General features: G+C 41.9%; 1 protein-coding gene across 3 annotated transcripts in view; it reads right to left on the bottom strand.

Moving 5' to 3' along the window:
* The window catches only part of MCF2 (MCF.2 cell line derived transforming sequence), a 124,357-nt gene that overhangs the window by 28,993 nt on the left and 82,494 nt on the right, over window positions 1-12,870 (bottom strand). For 2 of the 3 annotated variants that reach the window (XM_067471657.1, XM_067471659.1), the window contains 5 exons: window positions 9,361-9,456; window positions 6,704-6,792; window positions 4,797-4,885; window positions 3,651-3,717; window positions 22-137 (listed from right to left, as the gene is read on the bottom strand). In XM_067471657.1, the coding sequence (XP_067327758.1) occupies window positions 22-137; window positions 3,651-3,717; window positions 4,797-4,885; window positions 6,704-6,792; window positions 9,361-9,456 (457 nt within the window). The remainder of the gene's footprint in view (window positions 1-21; window positions 138-3,650; window positions 3,718-4,796; window positions 4,886-6,703; window positions 6,793-9,360; window positions 9,457-12,870) is intronic. The other variant, XM_067471658.1, reaches the window with a different exon arrangement.

Below are 12,870 nucleotides of genomic sequence, written 5' to 3' on the forward strand. Positions count from 1 at the left end.
GGGAATCGTTGAGCACCTTACTTGTTGTGGAAATCATAAATCTCAGACATGTTCCCAAATAGGACATCTTTGCGGTTCTCTAGGAGGGGCGGCAGGAGGAAGGCCATGGTAGGGTTGTCCATCTCCGCTCGGTAGCCCTGCCAGCGAGATGCTCAAAGTTAGCATTATTTGGCAGATACATCTGAAGCACCATGAAGAGCCAAGGCTGTCATGCATGCCTATTGATCTGTCCCCTTTTCCCTGTGCTTCTGAATGGAGGGAAAAGGGGGGTGGTAAGTGCTAGCCCATGTAGACAGTACAACAGATTAGAGCTAACCCATCTGTGGCGAGGGAGAGAGAGACTATTTCCTTATTTTAAAAAAAACTTCTTTGCTGCCTTATACTGATTCAGTTTTTTCTTTTATATTGGCTGGGACTTTCTGTGTGCTCTTAAACCTTTGTACTATATATCAGAAGCAATGAAACACTCTTGTGTATAACGAAGTAACACAGTTTATTTATAACTTCTGGCTCCAACGCTTGTGGTTACATTTGTGTTTTGTTGCAATCTTGAGGCTTACAGTCAGTATCATTTACTTGGTTAACTTTTCTGAATAAACTATCAATGTTTCACATTCACAAACATGTTACTTGCTTTACACACTCTTGGCTGAATTATATTCTGAACTAAGGCAACACTAGCCTTCTTTATGTTCCTTAAAAACTCAAGCTCTATTTAACTAACTGCTTCTCTATATGAAGCTGATTGGTTGGGCCACGACCAGAAGCTAGCTGAGCCTGGGAGTTTTGGCAACAGTTACATGTATAGGTTTACTGTGCAGGAGCTTGCCAGCTTTCTGCTTCTTAGCTGCTGGAAGGTCATTTCTTACATGGACATCTAAAGACCATCTGAACCTCTCAAAGGACATTATGTGAGTCAATGCAATTGTTCTCATGAATGTACCGTATATACTCGAATATAAGCCGACCCAAATAGAAGCCGAGGCACTTAATTTTACTGCAAAAAACTGGGAAAACTTATTGACTCGATTATAAGCCGAGCGTGGGAAATGCAACCGCTACTGGTCAATTTCAAAAGAAAAATAGATACTAATAAAATTACATTAATTGAGTAGGTTATTTTTTTCAATGTTTACATAAAACTGTAATCAAAAATAAGACTGACCAACTTCGATTAAACCATTATTCTAACCTTTTTCAGTGCAAATGTGCTTATGTATCCTTCCAATAATAATAGAGTAAAATAATAAATGTAATAATAACAACAATAATAAAGTAAAATAATAAATGTAATAATAATAAGAATAAATAGAATAAAATAAATGTAATAAAATAACAATAGAGTAAAATAATAAACGTGATAACAATAGAGTAAAATAAATGTAATAAAATAATAGAGTAAAATAATGTAAATGTAATAAAACCAATAAAAGAGTAAAACAATAAATGTAATAAAAATAATAGTAATGACAGAGTGAAATAATAAATAACTCCTGGTCAGTCGCAGGGCCGAACAGGGTATAGGGTTACAGCCTGTGTTAGACGGGGTCGCACTCCCCCTGAAGACACAGGTTCGCAGTTTGGGTGTGATCCTGGACTCATCGCTGAGCCTGGATCCCCAGGTTTCGGCGGTGACCAGGGGAGCATTCGCACAGTTAAGACTCGTGCGCCAACTGCGACCGTACCTTGGGAAGTCTGACTTGGCCACGGTAGTCCACGCTCTGGTTACATCCCGCCTTGACTACTGCAACGCTCTCTACGTGGGGTTGCCTTTGAAGACGGCCCGGAAGCTCCAACTAGTCCAACGGGCGGCAGCCATGGTATTAACAGGAGCAGGGCGCAGGGAGCATACAACTCCTCTGCTGTACCAGCTCCACTGGCTACCGATTAGCTACCGGGCCCAATTCAAAGTGCTGGCTTTGACCTTTAAAGCCCTAAACGGTTCTGGCCCTACATACCTATCCGAACGCATCTCGGCCTATCAGCCCACCAGGACCCTAAGATCTTCGGGAGAGGCCCTTCTCTCCATCCCGCCTGCTTCACAGGTGCGGCTCGAGGGTACGAGAGATAGGGCCTTTTCTGTGGTGGCCCCGCGGCTTTGGAATGCCCTCCCTACTGAAATAAGATCAGCCACCTCGCTAATGGCATTTCGGAAAAAACTGAAAACTTGGATGTTCCAGCAAGTTTTCGGCTAACCCAACGTGATGATGTTTTGATCATGGATTAGCAATCTCGGACAACGAATTGGATTGTGACTTTAATTATGAGATGTTCTGGTCTGTATTGGTGGCCCAATACTATGTATGTATATGTATGTATTTTATATTTTAATTTTATATTTTATATTGGAATATTGTAGTTTTAAATATGCTGTAAACCGCAATGAGTCGCCGTATAGGCTGAGATATTAGCGGTATACAAGTGTACCAAATAAATAAATAAATAAATAAATAACTTTGACTCGAGTATAAGCCGAGGGGAGCTTTTTCAGCCTAAAAAAGGGGCTGGAAAACTAGGCTTATACTCGAGTATATACAGGATATCTGCTGCTCTGCATTAAAAAAGAGTAAACACCTTATGTGCAGGTACAACTGCACCAGGAGCTCCAATTTTGTTTGCTTTGCATTTAATGTTTGTTGTAGTCCTAAGTTTCAGGGACTCTGCAAATAGGTGGCTTCTTTTGGCTGCAATCATAGAGCAAGCCACCTGTCAATTATAGTTAGGTTCCCTGGTCCCGCCCCCTTTTTGGGTTTTGGAGGGAATAGGAGCCAATTTGGGTTCAGTCCACACAGAGAAGCCTTTCATGCAGGACATAATACCAAGAGCTCCTGTAGAAAGCTTCGTCTTCTACAGCTTGGCCGGGGAGAAAGGTCCCATAGCTTGGCTGAGGATTATACAGCCTTACAGCTCCTTCGCTGAGGGACTTCAGTCAGCCATTATCGAAGCCTGAATTCCTTCTTTTTCCCCCTGGAAGTCTACAAAGCTCTGCTTGGTAAGCGTCACTCACGAAAGCCAGAAGCAGTTAAAACCGGGTGCAGGGGCTCCACGCCAACAGAGACAAAGACAGACTGCCCAGATTAGAAGTTAAGGGTTTCCCCATTAGTTACAGTTAAGAAGATAGTGCCTGTTCCCTGTGGACAAGCTTGAGAGAGAGCCAATAGACTGTTAAGAAAGCCTTAAAGTACCTGTTTGTTTTCATTAATAAAGAACCTTGTTCAACTTTTAAGCAATCTAAAGACTCTGTTTTAAGGAAATCCAAAGGCCTTTAATCTGAGGCAGCCCCGGCGTCCCGTTGGGCACACAGAATTTATGTCCTGTCTGCAGTCTTATGCACAGACCCAGTGTGCGACAGCACACCTTATTCTTTACTGATCATCGGTGTGGCATATTTTTTTCCCTAGCAAGACAGTGTGTGGATTGGCAGAGACATGAACTACACATTGTTTTCATTCCACCACAAAATATTGATCTCAAATTCTGTTTTCAATGTGATTTTTTGAACTAGCCTGCGTGCCATCTTAAGCTCACTGGATCAAAGACAGCGTACAAGTTTAATATAAAATAGCAAAAGGGACATGGAAATAAAACAGAGTTCCTCAATATATTTAAGGAAAGAATTAAAAAAAATAAAGACGAACGAAGAGACTCACCATCAAAACAGTGAACAATTCTTCCACATATACCCTCTCTGTTTCTATCAGCTCGTTTATCACATGACTAAAATTAAAAACAAGAATGAAACATTGGTCATATTTAATGAGTCTCTAACAAGACAGAAACATAATTGGATGTGGCAACTGTCTCCTACATTGCCACATAATCCAAATTATCAAAGCAGATAATCGACATTATCTACTTTGAACTGGATTATATGAGTCTACACTGCCATATAATCCATTGTTTCGCGTCCTAGTCTCCAAGGAAGCAGAAAACAAGCTTGCTCCCTCCTCCCTGTGGCTTCCTCTCACATATTTATACCTGGCTATCATATCTGCTCTCAGCCTTCTCTTCTTCAGGCTAAACATGCCCAGCTCCTTAAGCCGCTCCTCATAGGGCTTGTTCTCCAGACCCTTGATCATTTTAGTCGCCCTCCTCTGGACACATTCCAGCTTGTCAATATCTCTCTTGAATTGTAGTCCCAGAATTGGACACAATATTCCAGGTGTGGTCTAACCAAAGCATAATAGAGCAAGGGGAGCATGGCTTCCCTAGATCTAGACCAGTGGTTCTCAACCTGGGGTCCCCAGATGTTTTTTGGCCTTCAACTCCCAGAAATCCTAACAGCTGGTAAACTGACTGGGATTTCTGGGAGTTGTAGGCTAAAAACATCTGGGGACCCCAGGTTGAGAACCACTGATCTAGACGCTATGCTCCTATTGATGCAGGCCAAAATCCCATTGGCTTTTTTTGCCACCACATCACATTGTTGGCTCATGTTTAACTTGTTGTCCACGAGGACTCCAAGATCTTTTTCACATGTACTGCTCTCGAGCCAGGCATTGTCCCCCTTTCTGTATCTTTGCATTTTGTTGTTTTCTGCCTAAGTGGAGTATCTTGCATATGTCCCTGTTGAACTTCATTTTGCTAGTTTTGGGCCATCTAATCTGTCAAGTTCATTTTGAATCCTGCTCCTGTCCTCTGGAGTATTGGCTCTCCCTCCCAATTTGGTGTCATCTGCAAAGTTGACGATCATGTCTTCTAGCCCTTTATCTAAATCATTGATAAAGATGTTGAACAGATGTTTACTTTCCAAACAGTAAAATGAAGAGAAAGCACAAGGGGAGGTTAAGGGTTACCTTTTCAAAATATCTAAATTGTCTTCACTTTCTGAAATGCAAAGCTGCAAAGAATTCCTTTTCTCTTGATAATCGTGCATGACTTCAATCTGGGGAAAACCACGACACAATTAAACCAGTCAGCTAATTTTTACTGGATGATGATATGAGACCTTTAGATGAAATGTGGGATATCAATATTTTACTCTATCTATATAAATAAAAATGTAATGTTCATTTGTGGGATTAACATAACTCAAAAACTACTGGAGGAATTGACACCAAATTTGGACACTATACTTCTAACAGAACAACAAGTGACCATCACTCATAGCACCCCCCCCCCCCAAAAAAATAACAGTGGAAAGGGTTTTAAAAAAACAAAAGCTAAATGATGAAAAGCTAAATGACAATACAAAAAAAAGGAAGGAAGGGGAGAAAGAAAGAAAAAAGAAAGGAAGGAAGGAAGGGAGAGAGAGAGGAAGGAAGGAAAGAAGGAAGGAAGGAAGAGAAAGGAAGGAAGGAAGGAAGGGGAAGGGAGGGAAAGAAAGAAGGAAAATGGAAGCAAAGAGCAAAGGAAGGAAGGAGAGAGAAAAAAGAAGGAAAACAAAAGGGGAAGGAAGGAAAGATGTAGAGAAGGAAGGAGAGAAGGAAAGAAAATAAGGGAAGGGAGGAAAGAGGGAGTGAAGGAAGGAGAAGGAAGAAAGGGAGGGAAAGAAATAAAGAAATAAAAGAGTAAGAAGGATGGAAACACGTGTTGATTTGCAGGTCAGGAGGAGTTCACGCCTAGCCAGCAGAAGAGAAGCCTGCTCGGGGAAAGGTCAGCACAATGCTTTCATGTTGGTGAGAGCATAAGGTATTTAGGCTTCTAGTTAACGAAAAGAAAGTGTCAGTTCAATGTGGCTTGTTAGTCTGAAAGCTTCATGGAATAACCTTGACTTTAATGCAGCATGCTTTGGGCTTCCTGCATCATGATTCTTGGGGCTTGTGTTTCACTGTTTTTACCCTGGACTCTGTTTTGTCCTTTGTTTAAATTACTATGTCTTTTGTCTTTCCCTGAAGGCCTTTAGAACTGTGTTCTGCATTTAACCTATGTGTTTGGAACTTTGCACTGCTTATTCTGTATTTTGACTTGGATTTTTCCTCAATAAACTACAAATTCTACAGCTCTTGTGTGATGGTGTTTGGGAGCAAGGCGAAGCTTACTCTGAGTTGCAACATAAGCATTTGTACCTGAATTTATTCAAGCCTGTTCAATAAACATTCTTGTTCTTTTATTAACTTATACCAGCCTCAGTGTGTGTACCTCCGTGGTCAAAGTATTCTTAAAGACAGTTTCACAGCAGCCACTAAGAAACTATAGTGGCCCAGTGTGTGTTACAGAACAACCTCACAATATTACCTCAGCCTGATTATTATTAGAATGGTGGCAGCGGAAAATCATTTTAAATCTCTCAAGTTCTAGTGTTTCCCAGTTCCTACCTTTTTAAAATACTAAGTGTCTCTCCCCTTCTCTGTGCTAAACTCCCCTGATATTGTTATATTTCAGTGGGATATATTTCAAAAACTAGGTTAAATGGAAATTTAAATCTATACAACTGTTTTCCAACCATACTCCCTCTTCCTTTTGACGGCTTCATATTTTTGGTAAGCCGTGTTATATATATTTAGGTGGTGCCTGGTCGTTATATATGTCTTTTTCCTCCCCACCAAAGCAATATCTATTTATCTACTCACATTACCATTTTTGACCTGCTAGGTAAACAGAAGCTAGGGCTGATGACAGGAGCTCACCCTGACCTGCGGTTTGAATTGCCAACCTTCTGGTAGACAAGATTTTCTGTTGCTGGTGGTTTAACCCGCTGTGCTAACCACAGGTTAATCAATAAGCTAACAATCTCTCTCTCTTTGATTCATTATTTACATACCTTCCGGGAACTTGGAGATTTCCGCGAAGTTTTCTTCCCAGGCAGCGAGATATCAAAGGAAAATTTCAAACTGGAATTAAAATCTACACCTTGGACATAAAAAAAAGAGAATCATAATGCATTGGTTATAATATGTAGAAACACCACTATATCTATATAAATAAAAATGTAATGTTCGTTTGTGGGATTAACAGAAGTCAAAAACCACTGGGGGAATTGACACCAAATTTGGACACGATACACCTAACAACCCAATGTATGTCCTTCACTCAAAAAATTGATTTTGTCTTTTGGGAGTTGTAGTTTCTGGGATTTATAGTTTACCTACAATCAATCAAAGAGCATTCTGAACTCCACCAAAGATGGAATTGAACCAAACTCGGCACACAGGACTCCCATGATCAACAGAAAAGACTGAAAGGCTTTGGTGGGCATTGAGCTTTGGGTTTGGAGTTGTAGTTCACCTACTTCCAAAGATCACTGTGGACTCAAACAATGATGGATCTGGACCAAACTCTACAAGAATATTCAATATGCCCAAATGTGAACACTGGTGGAGCTTGGGGAAAATAGCATTTTGACATTTGGGAGTTGTACTTGCTGGGATTTATACTTCATATAAGTTTGGTTCAATTCCATCATTGGTGGGGTTCAGAATGCTCCTTGATTGTATATGAACTATAAATCCCAGCAACTAAAGCTAAAGGCTTTTTTAACCTTTACCTTTAGTTGCTGGGATTTATAGTTCATATACAATCAAAGAGCATTCTGAACCCCACCAACGATGGAATTGAACCAAACTTGGCACACAATTCTCCCATGACTAATAGAAAATATTGGGACGGTTTGGTGGGCAGTGTCCTTTGGTGTTGGAGTTGTAGTTCACCTACATCCAGGTAAAGCATTGTGGACTCAAACAATGATAGATCTGGACCAAACTCTACACGGATACTCAATATGCCGAAATGTGAACACTGGTGGAGTTTGGGGAAAATAGAATCTTGACATTTGGGAGTTGTAGTTGCTGGGATTTATAGTTCACCTACAACCAAAGAGCATTCTGAACCCCACCAACGATGGAGCTGAACCAAACTTGGCACACAGTTCTCCCATGACCAATAGGAAATACTGGGAGGGTTTGGTGGGCAGTGTCCTTTGGTGTTGGAGTTGTAGTTCACCAACATCCAGGTAGAGCATTGTGGACTTAAGCAATGATAGATCTGGACCAAACTCTACACGAATACTCAATATGCCCAAATATGAACACTGGTGGAGTTTGGGGAAAATAGAATCTTGACATTTGGGAGTTGTAGTTGCTGGGATTTACAGTTCACAGACAATCACAGAGTATTCTGAACCCCACCAACGATAGAATTAAGCTACACCTCCCACACAGAAGTCCCATGTGGGATACAGCAACATGTGGCAGGGGACAGCTAGTGTGTGTATGTATGTGTGTATATATATTTATAACTCCCATGACCAACAGAAAATACTGGAAGGGTTTGGTGGTCATTGACCTTGAGTTTGGGAGTTGTAGTTCACCTACATTCAGAGAGCACTGTGGATTGAAACAATGACGGATCTGGACCAAACTTGGTAGAAATACTCAATACGCCCAAATGGGAACACTGGTGGAGTTTAGGGAAAATAGACCTTAACATTTGGGAGTTATAGTTGCTGGGAGTTATAGTTCACCTAAAATCAAAGAGCATTCTGAATTCCACCAATGATGAAATCGAACCAAACTTGGCACACAGAACACCCATAACCAACAGAAAATATTGGAAATGTTTGGTGGGCATTGACCTTGAGTTTGGGAGTTGTAGTTCACCTACATTCAGAAAGCACTGTGGATTTAAACAATGACAGATCTGCACCAAATTTGGCACAAATACTCAATACACCCAAATGGGAACAGTGGTGGAGTTTAGGGGAAATAGACCTTAACATTTGGGAGTTGTAGTTGCTGGGATTTATAGTTCATCGACAATCAAAGAGCATTCTGAACTCCACCAGTGATGGAATTGAACCAAACTTGGCACACAGAACACCCATAACCAACAGAACATACTGGAAGGGTTTGGTGGGCATTGACCTCGAGTTTGGGAGTTGTAGTTCACCTACATTCAGAAAGCACTGTGGATTGAAACAATGACAGATCTGGACCAAACTTGGTACAAATACTCAATATGTCCAAATGGGAACACTGGTGGAGTTTAGGGGAAATAGACCTTGACATTTGGGAGTTGTAGTTTGGGATTTATAGTTCATCAACAATCAAAGAGCATTCTGAACTCCACCAATGAGAGAATTGGGCCAAAATTCTCATACAGAACCCCCATGACCGACAGAAAACACTGTGTTTTCTGATGGTCTTTGCCGACCCCTCTGAAACCCCCTCGTGACCCCCTCAGGTTGAGAAACACTGGTATAGATGTAGCTACCAGCAATCTTAACCATTGCCTTTTCCTTGAATTGTTGACTGCTTTCAATACAGTTAGCATATAATTAAAGAATAGCAACTTTCTGAATTAATCTCCATGATCATTATCATCACAAACATATGGATCTAAAAAAAAGGAGAAGGGTATCTAGGTTGTATTGACCTTTTGGTTAAAAACTAGTGTTGAAAATCAGGTATAGAGAAGAAGCACCTTTGATGACGCAATGGGCAAAAGATGTAGGGAGAAAAACGGATGCAGAGGAATGCAAACAGATATGAAGAGAAGGGGCATCGTCTTCAAACGGTGCTGTTGCAAAAATAAGACGATTAAAAAAATAAAATTACTATTCCCACAGGTCTCATTGATGTCAATCAGCATCTTAAGGAAGGGGAAAGTGCCCGGGAATGGGTTGCTGGGAGGTTTCCAGGGAGGTGCAGGGAACAGTGGGAAATGCAAGGAAAGTTCTTGTGGGTTTTTTCGGGCTATATGGCCATGTTCTAGAGGCATTTCTCCTGACATTTCGCCTGCATCTATGGCAAGCATCCTCAGAGGTAGTGAGGTCTGTTGGAATTAGGACAATGGAATGGAATATATCTGTGGAATGGCTGGGGTGGGGCAAGGAGCTCTTCCCTGCTGCAGTTAGGTGTGAATGTTTAGCTGATCACCTTCATTAGCATTTGGAGGCCTGCCTGAGCCTGGGAAAATCTGTTGCTGGGAGGTGTTAATCTGTGCCTGGTTTTTTCCTCTCTGTTGTTTAGCTGTTATAATTTTAGAGTTTTTTAATACTGGTAGCCAGATTTTGTTCAACCACCATGTCAGACTACACAGAGAAGCCATTGAAATCCACAAGCATGTGGACAATTTCAACCGAAAGGAGGAGACCATGAAAATGAACAAAATTATAACAGCTAAACAACAGAGAGGAAACAACCAGGCACAGATTAACACCTCTCAACAAACGATTTTCCCAGGCTCAGCCAGGCCTTCAAATGCTAATGAAGGTGGTCAGTTGAAACATTCACACCTAACTGCAGCAGGGAAGAGCTCCTTGCCCCACCCCAGCCAGTCCACAGATATATAAACCCATTGTCCTAATTCCAACAGACCTCACTACCTCTGAGGATGCTTGCCATAGATGCAGGCGAAACGTCAGGAGAAATGCCTCTAGAACATGGCTCTATAGCCCGAAAAAACCCACAAGAACCTAGTGATTCCAGCCATGAAAGCCTTCGACAATACAATGCAAGGAAAGCATTGCTGCATCACAGCCAAGCACCCTTTTGATCCAAAAGTTAGTACTAGAGCACGGAAAGTTACTTTTTTAATAGGAACATCATCTTCGTAGTGCAAGACTTTTTAAAAGAAGGCATTGTCTATTGGAAACAGCAACCTTCTACAAACCTCCTAAACTCATTATTTGTTATGTATATAATTCAGATTGCTTATTATATTGTATACTAGCTGTCCACTGCCATGCGTTGCTGTGGCCCAGACTGTGTAAATGTATCTTGTGTGTGTATCTATATATATAAGAACCTTAAGGTCGTAATTAGGCGGTCAAAAACGGCTAAACCACCAGACGAAATCGGTGAGATTTGCCCTGCTAATACCTCTTCCCCCAAGGTATGACCAACAACCCTCAAAACACCAATACGCAACAACACAAACGCACAATACCCGAAAAACACGGAGCATGCGCAGAGGCCTCGGGAGGAAAACAATGAGGAAGGACTCCATTTCCCAGCTTCCCCCGTGCCCAAATCTCCCTCCGCATGCGCACTGCCGTCTGCCTGCCTCCCTCTACACGAGCCCAGCGGGCAAGTAAAACGACAAGAAATGGGAGGGAGAGAAAGAGGGAAAGAAGAAGCCTACGGGCTGAGAAACTGCGGTATACAAATAAAGTAAATAAATAAGGAGGGAAGGAGAGAAAGAAGGAAAGAAAGAAAGATAGAGAAGAAAGGAGGGAGAGAAAGAGGGAAAGAAGGAGGGAGGGAAGGAAAGAAAGAAAGCATGGTAGAGAAGGAAGGAAGGGGAGAGGAGGGAAAGTAGGAGAGAAGGAAAGAAAGAAAGGAAGATAGAGAAGGAAGGAAAGAGAGGAAGAGGGAAAGAAGGAGAGAAGGAAAGAAAGGTAGAGAAGGAAGGAAAGAGAGAAGGAAATAAAAAAGTGAAAGAAGGAAGGAAGGAAAGAAGGAACGAAAGAGGGAAGGAAGGAAGGAAGGAAGGAAGGAAGGAAGGAAGGAAAGAGACAAGGAAGGATGAAACCAAACAGCAAAGGAAGCGAGAAAAGAAACAGGTAGAGAAGGAAGAAAGAAGAAGAGAAAGAAAAAGAGGGAAAGAAGGAAAGAGGGAGGGAAGGAAGGAGAGAAAGAAAGAAGGAGAGAAAGAGGGAGGGAATGTTTGTCACAGCAACGCGTGGCCGGAGCAGCTAATCTATATAAATAAAAATATAATGTTCGTTTGTGGGATTAACAGAACTCAAAAACCGCTGGACGAATTGATGCCAAATTTGGACACAAGACACCTAACAACCCAATGTATGTCCTTCACTCAAAAAAATGGATTTTGTCATTTGGGAGTTGTAGTTGACGTTTCGCCTGCATCTATGGCAAGCATCCTCAGAGATAGTGAGGTAGTCAGCCTTCCGGCAACTTGAGGCGGTTTACCAGGCAAGAATTCAATGCCACCAAGGACACAATTACAATATACAATATAAAAACATCAGTAACAATAAAATCAAACATATAGCCATGTCTTAAGATTCTTCCGGAATGATAGGAGCAAGGAAGCCAATCTGATCTCTCTTGGAAGGGCGTTCCATAGCTGAGGGGCCACCACTGAGAAGGCCCTGTCTCTTGTTCCCGCCACCCGTACTTGTGATGATGGCGGGACCGAGAGCAGGGCCCTCTCCAAATGATCTTAAAGTCCTCGCGAGAGTAGTCTTATATGTCGGGAGTCGTTTTATAGAGTGAGTGCTGAAACTTCCAATCTGGATTGGAGAATCTGTGGTTGCTGCATATGGTGGGGGGGGGGGAGCTCAAAAATGGTAGTGGCCGCATCTGTGCCATATGCAGTGACTGTATGAAAGCATTAAGGGCGATGCTGTACAAGTACGGTAGAAGAAAATCAATTCATCAGTATTCGTGGATTTAATGCGATCCCGATGGTGAGGTGAAGGGACGCCTCACCGGGAAGGTGTAAGTGAAGAGCGAAGCAAGCTGCAGGCATCCGGGCGCCCAGGGTATGGGAAAAAAAGATAGAGTGGCTCTGGGCCAAGAAAAACACACCTCTTTTACCTGTCTGGCCCGTCCTTGTATCCTATTATCGTACCTCCTTCTCTGCCTCTCAGACTTCAGTGAAGCGATGCAAGTGTGCATGTGTGAGATCTGAGAGGCAGAGAAGGAGGGACAGTAATAGGAAAATTGCCATATTGAAATCAAATCTGATGCTTTGTAATTTTTTTATTTGGTGCGCATTGGAAGAGGGGTAGTCTTATACGGCGAGTATATCCCAAACTCTATATTTTAACTGGAAAAGTTGGGGGTCCAAGTTGTCTTATATGCCGGAAAATACGGGTAACTTGTTGCAAAGAACTACATTGTTTGCAATTCTTTGAATCATTGCTCTGAATGTAAGCAAACCCTGGTTCTAGTTTCTAAGGTTGCCAGACTGAGAGTGGGTTCCTGTACCTTTAAGGGAATTTTGGCTAGTGACAGGCAGCCA

Source organism: Anolis sagrei, chromosome 10 (assembly GCF_037176765.1).
Source record: "Anolis sagrei isolate rAnoSag1 chromosome 10, rAnoSag1.mat, whole genome shotgun sequence".
Lineage (NCBI taxonomy): Eukaryota > Metazoa > Chordata > Lepidosauria > Squamata > Dactyloidae > Anolis > Anolis sagrei.